The sequence below is a fragment of the Aythya ferina genome (assembly GCF_964211825.1).
Source record: "Aythya ferina genome assembly, chromosome: 3".
NCBI classification, from domain to species: Eukaryota; Metazoa; Chordata; class Aves; order Anseriformes; family Anatidae; genus Aythya; species Aythya ferina.
This window is the reverse complement of record NC_140298.1, coordinates 110,659,907-110,673,943: the sequence shown is the minus strand read 5'-3', so window position 1 is coordinate 110,673,943 and position 14,037 is coordinate 110,659,907. Positions and strand designations below refer to the sequence as shown.

Here is a 14,037-nt window from a genome sequence, read left to right as displayed (position 1 = left end):
GTCTGATACATTCAATCCAACTGGAGAAAATACAATGTTTATTCTCTATATCAGACCAAAGTTGATTTTTTTTTTTCCTCAATTCTTTTGGGTGTGTGCTTTAGGCCCAGAGCTATCAGTCATTCGAGTTCTCTTGCTGGAGGTACCCTGCTTTGCAGAAAGGATGCAAAATTAAATAGGGAAAATAAAGGGTGGAAAACACAGGGAACATGACCGGATTATGGAAGTCGTAGTGTCTGCTCCCCTAGCTGCTTCATCAAGGAGTGTTTTACATACAAATGCCTAAGAATTAATTCGAGCAGAAATTGGAGCACAGGTTTCCCCCTGCCCGAAGAATTGTCTAGCTCCTAGACTTGACTCCTGTGGCTGGAGAAAAAGAGACATATTGCAGCTCTTTAATACTTTTTGTACAGTAAAACAGCTTCAAGGGGGGGAATAGCATGCTTATCACCTGAAGGTGGGAAATGAGGGTCTGAAACCCTGGAGGCGAAAGGGGGAATACTGGCTTAATGCAAAAGTAAGTGAAATTCCACATAACATGGAATGTCAGATTAGAGGAGATCAGTGGTTCCATGGCTTTAAACAAAATGAACATAATTAAAAAGCTTGATCATATATTTTGTGTTAAGTTCAAACTTCTATGAAATCAGGGTGATTAAACACTAAAGAATTAATCAGAATCAAAGTCTGTCAAATAGTGTTTTTGCTCTCACCACCCTGGTATTCCTTTAAAGTAGAAAAAAATATTAAACTCATTTAAACCCCACTTTTACTCCATTTCCTTTTATTTGCAGCATAATAATTTCACAGAACTAGGTCTGGTTATACTCGAGGGTCACCCAGTTGGATTCCTGATGTTTACTGCTCACTAAAAATTACACTGCAGTCACAATTTTAATTCCTTCATTATGCAGATCTAGACATGGTAGTCCTAGAAACCTTCTTATTAAATCTGCAGGAATCAAGATGGCTCTACCTGAAGTCACTGCAGAGCTGGATAAGTTTTTTTCATGATTTTGGTTTCACAATGTTTATTATTCTAAAAAAAAAAAAAAAAAATCTTCCTTAGAGACAAATCAATGAGGTTTTCAAATGTGTCTAAACAATTAAGAAATGGAAATGTACTGGGCATTAATGGCAACAAGCATTTCTAAGTTCTTTTTCATACCCAGTCTGCAAATAAAGTATCTATATATCTAGAGAAGCCATTTGGCAAACATTCTTATATCAGACCTCCCTTAAAATAACTTTTTTTTTTTCCTTCTCTGCTTAATCTAACATTTCACTTTTTCTCTGAACTAATACAGTAAGATCATCACTTGAAAGAAACTTCTGTAATAAACACCTTGAAAATGCCTACCAGGAACCATGCACAGAGCCACAAGATGTCAGTGCAGCTCAAACATGGTTAATCAGGATCAAGCAGCCTCCTCAGCCTCTGAAACATGCTTAGCAGAATTTGTCTTTGAGAGACACTGTCACCATACAAACATCTCCTAAATAAATCCGAAGAGGAATTAAGCTAAAAATCACAAACTCTTTTCACATCAAGTGAAAATGACTGTTTCTGTCATTACTGGGTTTGTCAAAGAAAATGTCACAATACAAAACAGATTTTTATATTCACAAAGTTGCTCAGCAAAGTAGTATGGTTGTTAGCATATTTAGCAGTTTAAACATCCTCCCCAGCTCCACACCCTTGAGTCTGACTGCACCCTCAGTTTTCTGTCATGTTTGAATTAAAGGAAACATCAGCTGACTCCATACTACATGGTGCATGGTGCTTTCCCTGAGGTAAAGAAGCAAAACTTGTTCCTCCTCTCCTCCTCTCACAAGCATTAACAAGATGCAATGTCATTAACTCCTCCTTTCTAACCGAGACCACTGAAACTGGTCAGTAGAATAGCAACTTGTGAATGCTGGAGTAAGAGCAGTGAGCATCAGAGAAAACTAACAGCCTGCAAAACTAAGATTGCATTCATTAGAAGATCAGTCTATAAAAGAAAAACTGTGCGTTGAAATGTTAGAAAACATTAAGGTAACTAGAGAACAGACTATTTCTTAAAGATCTTAAAACAACATTGAACATGACACTAAAAATTGGAATGCACGAATAAAATGGTCTACAAGAAATTAAGTAACCCAAATATAGCGTACACAATTAAGAAAAACACTGTCTTTTTAAGTTTACGATGTCTTACCTTTTCAGCATAATTTTGGACAACAGCTGAAATCAGCTATCAAGCTGATTTCCAGTTTGACTCAACTTTAAATACAAATACATAAAAAGATAACTGTATATAAGTAACAAGATGATCCCATCTCTAATCAATCTTCTATTCCACAGCTTGGAAAGAAACATACTCTTCCAGTATAAAGTATGTGTTCCTCAACGCTGAGCAGCAAATTAGGTACAAGCCACCTCTAACACTGCAAAATTGGTTACATATGATCCTCTGCAGTCAGTAAAAGCAACGTCACAGGCTCTTCTGCATCCTTAAGATTTCTTTTATGGAAGAATTGATCACTTTTTAGTTTTTAAGAGTTCTTTGTCATGCTTTACACTCATATTTCATATCTATTCATTTGCAAACTTGAAAAATCTTCACAGGTGCAGTGAACACAAACCTAAATTTATGCCTGAGAAATCAAAATAGCTATGGTTCCTGGCCCATACAAACATCTAGTAACTGGCATGCCATTTCAATAGTCTTGAATCACAACCCCAGACCACCAGTAGAACTTTTTTCCTTCCATCTGCCTTTCTTGCTAGATGAATTCTTAATCATCTTACTCTTTCTCTCACACCCACAGTTTCTTGTGACTGACAGTTCCCCTCTGGAGATAGTATAGGGCTCCTGCTGAATCCGTCAGAAAGGAGCATCAAAATCAGCAAGAGGTAGTCTTACTCTACGGAGTAGTGCTGCATAGTAAGTTCTTCAAACTCAGATGTATCTTGCTGTATGGTTATAACATCTTACAGCTACATTGAGACATAAATAAAAACAAGAAAAAGATACCCACTCCCAGAAATACCAGGTAGGCTTTAGGGGACACTGAAAAATGTCAGAGCATTTGAGAAACATCACAATCTTTTTAAGAGAGTTCAAATGTTCATCAATACACAATGTACATCTTTAAAAATAATGCAAAATGTTTCCCAAAGTAATTGCAAGTTACTTTTCAAGTAATAGGATATAAAGCATGCCTACCGATCTGCCACCAAGAGGTCTGGCTCCCTTTAAGGTGTGAGTTAAAAGTACAAGAGCAGCACAGAGCAGATGCAGGGTGAGCGGGGCATGCATCTCATGCTAGCAAGCTTACAAGTGAGCCCACAGAAAGTCTGTGCCATTTGTACAGCATTCAGAAGCAAACCTTGATTCAGCAAACTACAAATACAATCTGCTTCACAGCTGCTGGATTAGATGGCAAGGACTGCTCCATGGCACCATCCCACAAAGAAAGTAGAGATGTAGCTTTGAATTCTCTCTAATGCATTCACCAACCACAGAGGTCACAGAAAGTTTGAAAACATTCAGAATGATTTAGGCAAGGCATGTTACACACAGAAGATAAGCATTTTATTGTTCATGACAAAGAGGCAAAATAGTGAATACATCATTTTTAATTCCAATTGCAACTGGCTCTTTATCACTTTTACATATTTAAAAAAAAAAAACAAAGTAATCAATGACATGTATAAACAAATGCATAATTTACACAAAAATATTTAGGAAATACAACCAAATGATAAGCAATAGCTTTCAATTAAATTTTACCAAATCAAAGCATTATTTTTACTCAGAATTATGCCTGCCCAAAGACAAATAGCATAAGTAATCTAAACTCTCAAATCCTCTGACAATTTCTCTCAACTAGGTCACACGCATAGCCTCTTCTACTGCTTGGAAGGAGGATGCTGTTATGGCTGAGGCTGGGGATAGGGGAAGTACACACCAAAGAAAGAAGACTGGGAATAAAATCTTAGCAAGACATCCCAGCAACTTCATTTAACAATTGTAACATAACCCTAAAATGTCTTTCTGATAATTCATACAAGCAATGACTGAAGCTGTCATCTTTATTTTCATTTACAGTATAATCCTGAAAATACTTTCCCATTATCTAGTTTCTACCTTAAGTAGTTTGGTCATCAGACCTTCGGAAAAGAAACGACAATTTCAAGCTAGATTCATTACATGTTGAAAATAAAAAGTCTTGCAAAAAGCTAATGTGCAATTAGCAGAACATCAAAATCATACTCTTAACAGCTCTTTGGTTTTTCTTTTTAAACCACCTGTCATTACTAGGCTCCATTTTGTAACATTAAGTATTGTACAACCGCCTAAGTTAAGACAGTCTATTTTACATTAGCAAAAATCAAATTTAAAAATGTTAGTTGCACATTAATATTACACAAATAGAACTGCCATTTAAGGTATTCAGATGATCTTTTTTTAAAAAGAAAAAAAAAAAAACAGAACGAACAAAAAACAGACATTCAAGATGTGCTGTTAGAACCAAATGATAGCCAGAAGTTAGAATCACAGTTAATTAAACCTTAAAACTTTTATGCAGAGGCACTTAAAACTAAGTATTACTTGGCACTACAAAGAACATAACTCCATGAAGTAAATATAGAGTTATCAATGTGAGTTGAGTGAGCTTTTTCATGCAGTAAAGAAGTACTTTTTCTTAATCTGCAGCCTAATTATTATTCAAATAAATGTTTTGATGGTATCTTCACACTGTCTTTAGAGACTGGGATTCATCAGAATGACAAGTCTCAACCGGTACTTCTGATAGTAGATCTACTCTGTGTGAAATCAATTTTAATTTTTTGTATCATCACAGTGCTGAAAGACTTCATAGTTTTCTCCCCACCCCCTACTCCGCCCCCCCAGTGTTATAAGAACTAAGATCCTTTATTAGCGATGTAGCATTCTCTTTCCAGACACCTTTTTTGGAACTTTTATCACAAGCAGTCCTATCCTATTTCTTTGCTTCACGTCTATCAAAAAAAAAACAAACAAACAAACAAGTTTATTTTTGTTTAGTTACAATCTGGTTCACAAAGAAAACCACCACACTTAGAATTTGGATAATCAGGCTACAAGCATGTTTTGGTTGATTCAACTCCATTAACTGGATTGGGACAGCACCTACCTGCAGAGTAGACTGCATGGCCAGCAGCAACTAAGGCACAACCTAGATTATTCTCCTCATACAGAATATCAACCTCTAACCTCATTCCAGAGCCATAGTGTTTAAAATGGAATATGAGATTTGGTTTACTAAGAAGCTTTTGAAACAGAAATTTGGCTTCATCACTCCAGTATTCCCCTGTGGCAGGAACTATACCATGTAAAGAGCAAGAGTAAGCCAAGTGTGGTAAATAAGACAGACTTTCTGGAATAACTTTAAGTCTATGGATTTCCGAGCAGGGGATGCTTTTCAGAAAGCCATAATCAATAAATGTAATAAGAACAGACTGACTTGTCACTTCACTAATTTGTACTCTGTTCCACTGTGCTTCCAGTCCAAACTGGATCAAGCAGCTGTTACCAGGAAACACAAGTTCTTCTGGCAAAGCTGGCAAGTCATCAGGAACATCAGAGAGCAGCAAAGATAAGGTTTTCATGGAATCAAATAAGTCTTCAAACTGGATGCTGAAGTTTGAAGGATCAGTAACTGCAGTTGCAAACCCAGAATACTTTCTGCCACTCTGCAGCAGTGTCCATGTGATTGAATTCATCCTGAATGACTCCTGAAACTCCTCCATACAGTCTGTATTACTGGATTTTTCCGGTTCAACAACAGTTGTTAAGAGCTGATTCAAGTATTTCTGAAGCAGAACTTTCCCTACTAAGATATCTACTTCCCAGATATGAGAAGATTCCAAGTATCTCAGAAACAAGATCCTTATTCCACCATTTAGGAGTGTATTTACTACATGGACAAATGGAACTTTACTCATTTTTTTTAACCAAACCCATTCACAAAGCACAGCTTGTTTAGGAATGCTTTTAATCTCATCACTGAGAATCTTTGCATTATTTAAGGACACCATCTCATAGATGCCATAATCTATAAAAAAAACTAGCATTAACCTCTCCCTGATAAACATCTTTATCACTTTCGATCGATACCACTTGAAGTTCCTTTCAGATTTTACCATGCACTCCAACCCTTCCTCAATGTTATCCGCCATAAGTAAACCACTTCTTTGTGCTTCTTTGACAAGCATGGCATTTAAATCATTTAATATCTGCAGATTTTTAAGTAACTGTACATGAAATTCTCCACCTGCTGAAGCATTAATTATTTCTGCTCTTTCTATTTGTTCAGTATTTAGATCCTGAGGAGGGACATTTAAGCACATTTTAGAATTATTTTCCATCCTAGCAGTCTGATTTTTCCTTTGACCATCTAAGTCACTCACAGACCTTCCGTCTTGAGGATTACCATTTGTAAGCAGAATTTGTTTTGACACGTGTTCCCAACTCTGCATTGGTTTGTTTTGCAAACTTGTCCTGCCACTTTTCTGCTGAAAGCCATCAGAGATAGAATTTCCATCACAAATTATATCTACTTTCCATTGCTCTCCATCTTGCTCTAAGAATTTGCAAGTGACTAATTTATTATTTGTTTTGTTTACAAAATAGGAAGTTCTTTCGTTAGTCCAGCTTTCATCAGGAGCACTGTTCACTGTGCTAAGGAAACAGTGAATACTGAGCCTCGGCAAAGTTAACAACTTTTTCTGAATCCTGCAGATTTTGGAAAGGCTTACAATTGCTGTATTGCCATAGTCAATAAACTCTACCTCAAAGGAGTCTCCTGATTTCAGAGTTTTAATAACTGCCCTATAGTAAAAACAGTCAATGGCAAACTCTGCTAAAATGAGATCCCCTACCATGAGCTCACCTAAGCCATTTTCATGACCTATATTCACCATGCTTTCATTTAATTCTTCTGCTAGTTGAATTATTAAGTTTTCATCCTCTGCAAACTGAATATAGAAACTCGATGGACTATTTGTATGAGAAATGTACCCTGCTACTTCAGAATTCACCTGAATATCACGTTGAGGAAGACTGATTAATTTTGGAATATTTTCATTATCCCTTTCCTGCTGACCTGTATAATTTAGTTGTTCAGTACAAGATTCAGAGAGAGCATTTACAGTTATTTCCTTTAAACTTAAAGAAGGATGACACAGTGATTGAGAAGCAGACGTTCCATCCATAGGTTTCTCTCTGTGTTCCGTAGCAGCACTGTAAGGTTTTAGAAAACCTGGTTCTTCACTGCCCTCTGAAGTTACCGGCTTTGAGGACCCACAACACTGGTCTTGTGTTCTACGTGTAATTTGCTCTTCATCTCCAAAATTCTCTCCATTATCTGCCTGGTAATACTCATTGTCTACTTGAAATTTCAGTTTATTTTTCAATTGAATCCTTTCAGGACTTTCAAAACTTACTTCACCGTTATTTTCTATGTCGTGTATCACTTCATAACTTCCAACAAATTGTTCTGTATAATTTGTCACATAAGCCAATTCTTCCAATAGTTTTTCTTCAACTTTCTGACCTACTTGGAGCTGTCCATCATACAACTCAACAACAATCTGGCCATCTGATTCTCTGGATACAATTACAGCTTTCAGCAGCTTGCCAAGGAAAGTTTCCTCAAACCATCTAATAACTCTTGCTGGAAATTTTGTGTCCTTAAGATCGGACAGACAGCATTTAATGGCTTGCATGGGTGTGAGTATTAGGTCAGTGGCAGAGTCTGGAATAGGCATCAATTGGTCTCTCTCTACCATATGCTTATTTCCAAAATCCACAAAGTCAGCACATAGATAGGATGTTGATCCCACAGGAGAAACCAAAGCTCTATAAAACTGACCATCTTCAAAATATCTGGCTATACATAATCGCGTACTGATGGTATCATATTTTGCATGATTTGCCATCTTACTGATTTCAGTCACATTTCGCGACAATGCCTCTATAGTTGCACTGTTTCGGTTAAGCTGGCAATAGAATTTTGAAGGGCTATGTATGTGAGTTATATAAACCTCCTCCTCGCTCCCAATTTCTATATTAAAAGATGAGTAATAAAAACTGTACATGGAACCCAAAGGTGCAAGTCTTTGCAATCCAATACATTCAGACTGGTTGAGTCCACATTCCCTGAGAAACTCCTCCGCACTAATAAACGGAGTCTGCAAGTCAACTATATTGCATAAACAGTTTGGACTTAAAAGAATTAGAGCATAGACAGTGCAAGTCAATGGTCCTCCAGCAGCAGAAACGAAGTCGTTAAAAAGTCTACACTTTTCTTCAGACCAATTAAGTGCATCAGTTTGTAAGGGTACATTTTTAAGTGCGCACTGAAAGGCTTGACTTTCGAGAGTTAGGAAATCTGGAAGGACAGCTTGAAGATCATTAAGTAGAACTCTTTCCCGATAACCATAGTCTACAAAAACCACATCAACTTCATTTGTGGACACTTGCTGCAAAACACTTGCTCTGTACCACTTCCCATCTTTGGGACATTTAACAACACAGGCAACCTGTCCGGTTTTGTAAGGAATAGTATGCTCTTTATAGTAAGTCTGGATTTGCTTCATTAAGGTATTTAGCTCTGGCAGTTTACTCTGCAACTGGCATGAAAACTCTGTTGGGGAAACACTGTAAGAACACACCACTTCAAAAACAGCTCCTGGTTTAAACACAAGCTCTTTATAAAGTATTTTTTTTTCAGGTACTGGGACCTGGGAAAATGACTGAGACCTGACCTGATGACTTTCAGAGAGAGCATCTTTTCCAAAAGAGGACGGCATCACTGATTTTCTCAGCCTAGAAGATGTGCTTACTGTTTTTTCCTTTTGAAATACCTGTCTATTTTGTGATACATTATTTTTATAAATATCAGAGGTGCATCGTGCATTTACATAATTTTGCTTTAACTGGAGGGGATTCTGGGCTTGGTGTTTTTTTGACAGATTTTGAGCAGAAACTGGTCTTCTTTCCCAGTATTCTGCATATCCAGCCTGAGCCATAAGTGCAGCAACATTACTTTCCTGCAAAGCATTCCTATACCGTGCATTAACAATATATTTGTTGTTTTGCTTTCCAATGACCTGAAACAGCAGCAGTTTGTTAAATACAATTTGTTTGAAGAAATCAGTTTCCTTTTTAACCCACACATCTTCAACAGGACAAGTGCAAGCAAGTTCACAACACACAGCTAAAGCCGGCAAAGCAGCAAACTCCGGAAGCAATGTTTTCACATCGTAACAGGGTACTGTATCTGTATTCCCAAAATCTAAAAAGTAGACAGTAATGCTTACACGAAGCACTTCAGTGACAACACCCCGATAATAATGCTTATCTTTGCTATACCTGGCACAGCACAGTAATCCAGGTTCCGGGTTTTCAAGGACCCAGTCATCAGCTCCACATTGGTTATATGCATCTGCAATATTATTCATCAGGGCTCGAAATTCTTTCTGATATGCACATGTCTGAATCCAGAAGTTGGACGGATTTATGACATATACCACAGAAGCAATATAGGAAGTATTCATCTGCATTTTTACTCTTTTGCATTGGCTTGATAAAGACCTATCCCATTCAGGTAAGCAGTTCTTTGTCTGTTTATTTCCAGTGCGATTTTTAGACGAACTCCAGACACTTGCTTTGTAGCTTACACCGATGCTAGAGATTTTTGTTTCCAAAGGTGGGACAAATGATGCAGCCGCCTCATTCAAGTTCTCTGGATGCTTAGCATTAATTCCAAAATTTTGATTTTTCAGTGTAATATAATATAAGTGTTTACTGGCATTGAATAAATCAACACAAACACACACAGAAGTCTGTCCTGTCAAGGCCTGTATAAATTTTTTCAGCTGAAGATTTATTACTGCTTCATCCTGACTCCCAAAACAAGACAGTGCACATGGAAATGAAATCATAGGCAGTGACATGAACTCTACTGTAAGTTTCTGAACACAACTACATGGCACAGTTTCGATACTACCTAAATCCATAAACCAGACTTCCACACGGTTGGGCAGAAGCTGTTTTATCACTCCTCTATGCCATTGTCCATTTTGCCTTTTAGCAGCACAAAGTAGCCCTAAACTATCAAAAGATGTATTATTCTCTGTACTAATAGCTTCATAGTACAAAGACATAGCTTCTGTCAAATTTTCCAGCTCTTTCTGTCGTTCCTGTATCTGACAGTAAAATTTACTCAGGCTTATTGCAACAGTTATTTTTACATTTACTTTACTACCAGCTGGTAGATGTGGAAAGAGATCTGGAACTGGCCAAAAGTCTGATGGTTTATCTGAATTAGTAAAAGTAAGCAATTCCTGGACTGGACATTTCTGTTGCAACAACTGTGGCATTCTCTTAAATGTTTCTGGTGGAAACACTTTCAACATTTCTACAATAAGACAAAAGGAATCTCCATCAATAAGTTTTCCTAACTGCAGTTCAAGAATATCACTAATGACCTTTGGTACTTCCAGAATAAACAGCTGGTACGATGTAACAGATTTCACGTGACCTGTAATCTGCAGTCCTACCAGTGATGAAAAATAGTTTATGGCTTTTGGACTCCATTTTTCTCCAAGAGGAAGTATGTTAGCAAAAATCCCCCAAACTATTTTTGGAGGCAGCTGAAAAAAATCATCACCAGCAGAAGCAATATGTATTTCCTCAACCACTAGCACCTGTCCAGTGTCTATAAGAAAGGCTTTACAGATGTTCTCTTTCTTTTCCAAAACTTTTCCTCTATGCCATTTTCCATCCGCATCTTCCACCAAACAAGATCCACCAATGTCAACGTTATCTTTCACTTTGAATACACGTTGCATTTCATTTTGCAGTATGTAGTAGTCAAGTTCACACCCCACCTTGCATTGACCCTTGAATACTATGACCACGCATTCTGGATGGCACTCTATATGACTGATCTTCAGATTCATATCAACTACATTTGGTGAAGGAGTCAGAGATTTCATTCTGTCTGCAAAAAGAAGGAGCAAGATCAGCCTGACAATTTTTCCTATTTCCTTATTAACTAATTCCTTATATGAAAGTTGTTTTTAAAATGTTTTAACGGTATATTTTTACAGTTCTGGCTAGAACATATACTGAACATGTAACTGTCACGTTTTATGCTATTGTGATTGTACTTAGCACAATTCTCTTTTTACAAAGATATCCAGGTAATAACTGAAAAAAGTACCTCTACAGGTGCTCTCATTGCTGCAGTCTACATTTCTCACTTGAGCATAATTTATCATCAGAAAGTGGATCCCAAAATGATAAAGAAAACTAAAGATACCAGATACCTTGGTAAGGGGAATCACAAACGTAGGAAGGGAAGGGGGCAGATAAGACCAGGAAAATACCTATTTCTTTTTGGAAAAGAAAAGTATTTCTGCTCAGAAGAAGTGGAAGGCAATTCATGTCCTTTATAAGTATCTGGTGATCTGATCTATATCTAATAAATTCAACCACAGTGCTCTCCGAAGGAGATTCAGAGCATCACTGTTCTAGACCTGCAGTTCATTAAATTTACCTGCAAAAGTGTTTCTAGTGTATTTCTTTCTTTTTAATATAGGAATTACCAAGAATGACTTCTCACACTGTGCTCTTTTTATGCAACTTTTCATGTGAAATATTTCTTCAAACCAATGACATCTAATGCTCTGATTTACCTTTTACTTCATCTTTTGAATCATATTCATTACACTATCACATATAGCTTTAGCTTATTTTATGTTTTCTTAATTTCAAGGACATACAGAACACATTATCTATGTCTAACATTTCTGCCATGCCCATCAACAATCAGGTCAAATATGTTTTGTACTGTCTTAACTTGTACTGCTCTGTAACATCTGATTCTGACAGTTTAAATACCCTCAAACCATTCAAACTATGCCCTAACCTTCATCTATAATTTGGTCTTCAAGATCAGTTTCCATTTTCAACCAAATTTGGACATTTCAATGGATCTGCAATTCCACATTGTTTAAAAAGGCAATACATGCCTATAATTTAACCAAGAAACTCCATGAACTAAGCCACTGCTCTAACCAAGTAATTATGGCAGTCAACATCTGTCAAATGCAAAGACAGCTCATAAACACACGAACTGGGCAAAACATGCTTGATCTATGACTTTTTACATAATGTTAAAAGTGAAGCTTTTCATTTGAACTACAAATTATCAGAACAAGACCTTCCCCATCTTGCAAAAGATTTTTCAACAGAATTGGAATAGAAGCTCTCATCGCAAGCATATATGAAGTAACTAATGATCATACATCTTCAGAAGAAATACTGTTCCCTGTCATTCTTTACTCCACTGTAAAGCTTACCATCATAGAATGGTTTGGATTGGAAGGGACCTTAAAGAGCATCTAATCCCAATCCCCCTGCCATAAGCATCTTCAGCTGAAGCAGGATGAGATGACACTGTAGATACTTGACTTTTCAGAAAATAAAAACAAATATAACCAAAAGTCAAAACTAACCAAAAAAGCCAACACTCTTAGTAAAAACAGTACCAAATCCAGATCCGACTACACCTTCTTTAAGCAACACCCACGCTTTGCACTTTTCCCAGTAAAAAAAAAAAATAAAACAAAATGGTCTTTTCTACCTGCCAGAAACACCTGATCACAACAGAGAGAATCAAATCATAGAAAGTGCCATCACCGATGCTTTGCGAACCTCATTACTTCCACTGTTTTCATTTATGTGTTACAATTTAGGCATCTATGTTTTTTTGTCAGTTATCATAACCCAAACAGCAGCATCACACTGAAACAATCAGATTTTTAAAGTTCACAAAAACTTTACTCACCTTCTATACCAGGTATGGCTTATACTTTCAGAACATACTTCTTAGAAGCCTCAGGCCTTATAATAGCAGCTCTGCACCTCTCTAAAAGATAATAAATTCATCAGAAAGTACAACTCTTCTTCTCCTCTGAACACTCCTCCCTCCCAAAACACCCTTAAGAAATTCCTTATGCCCAGTTTAATTAAAGTGTTAATATTTCAAAAAACAGAATTACAAGACTGAACCCACCTTCCTAAAACCATAAAAGACCTTTCTTCATTGGAAGTTAGAAAGAAAAAAAGGGGAAAAACAAACCAAAAAAACAAAAAACAAAAAACAACAACAACAAAAAACAGAGCCAGAACACTACAAATACTTGCTAAGCAAGACTGGTCACACGGCTACTCGTTTGCTGAGCTTCGGCCAGCCAAAAATCTATTATCTATTACACATCGCTACAATGCGGATTTAAAAAATGATAAAAGAACTTCTAAAGCACAACCGAAGGTAGGACAGGAGTGAAAGTCTAAGGGAACTGCACATTCATAACAGCAGCAGCTCTGCACAGGGCTAGTTGACAACCTGACATAAGCAGAACGTGAAGCAGGGCTCAAACTCACAACACACACAACACGCAGATGACTGCCACCCCCGATCAGCAGCACCTTTAACACTCACAAGCATGAAAGGGACGTGGGAGAGCCATAACCACCACAGCACGACCATTCCCCACCACCTTAACACCGGACCGACGAGCGATACACCGCTGCCGCCGCTCCTCCCCCACCGACAAAATGGCGGCGTACTCACGGCCTCACACACATATACACGTTCTTCAGGGCCGGGGGCGGGACTTAGAGTTGATTGACAGGAGCGCCTTAAAGGCTTCCAGCCAATCGGCACAGCGCATAGCTGAGGTGCAGCCTCCATCTTGTGCTGAGTGGTGAGGGGGAAAGGAGGTGGTTGGGGTTTAGTTTGTTGCTCAGGGTCACGTTGTTAGTTTATTTTGTTCGTTTGTTTTCTTACGCTTGCTTTTTGCAGCTGTCTGTCATAACAGTCTTTAACCTTTATTAAAGATGTCTGTGAATTGTGGGTCATCAAATCTTCAGGAAATACCTTAAGAGGCTTTGAGAGCTTTCAGTCTTTCCCATCATCAAGAATTTCTCC

The 14,037-nt window shown here is 37.5% G+C and overlaps 1 protein-coding gene across 14 annotated transcripts in view; it reads right to left on the bottom strand.

Annotated features, from left to right (window-relative positions):
- Positions 1–14,037, bottom strand: part of TDRD15 (tudor domain containing 15) — a 135,203-nt gene that overhangs the window by 109,342 nt on the left and 11,824 nt on the right. For 10 of the 14 annotated variants that reach the window (XR_014691367.1, XR_014691368.1, XR_014691369.1 and 7 more), the window contains exons 1-2: positions 13,549–13,684; positions 12,892–12,972 (exon numbers count right to left, since the gene is read on the bottom strand). Coding sequence is in view for 4 of the 14 variants with exons in the window: in XM_084514410.1 (XP_084370536.1) it covers positions 5,111–11,035 (5,925 nt within the window). In the remaining 10 variants the exon portion in view is untranslated. Of the gene's footprint in view, positions 1–3,557; positions 11,041–12,891; positions 12,973–13,535; positions 13,685–14,037 lie in introns of those variants that run through there. The other 4 variants (XM_084514410.1, XM_084514411.1, XM_084514412.1 and 1 more) reach the window with 4 other exon arrangements.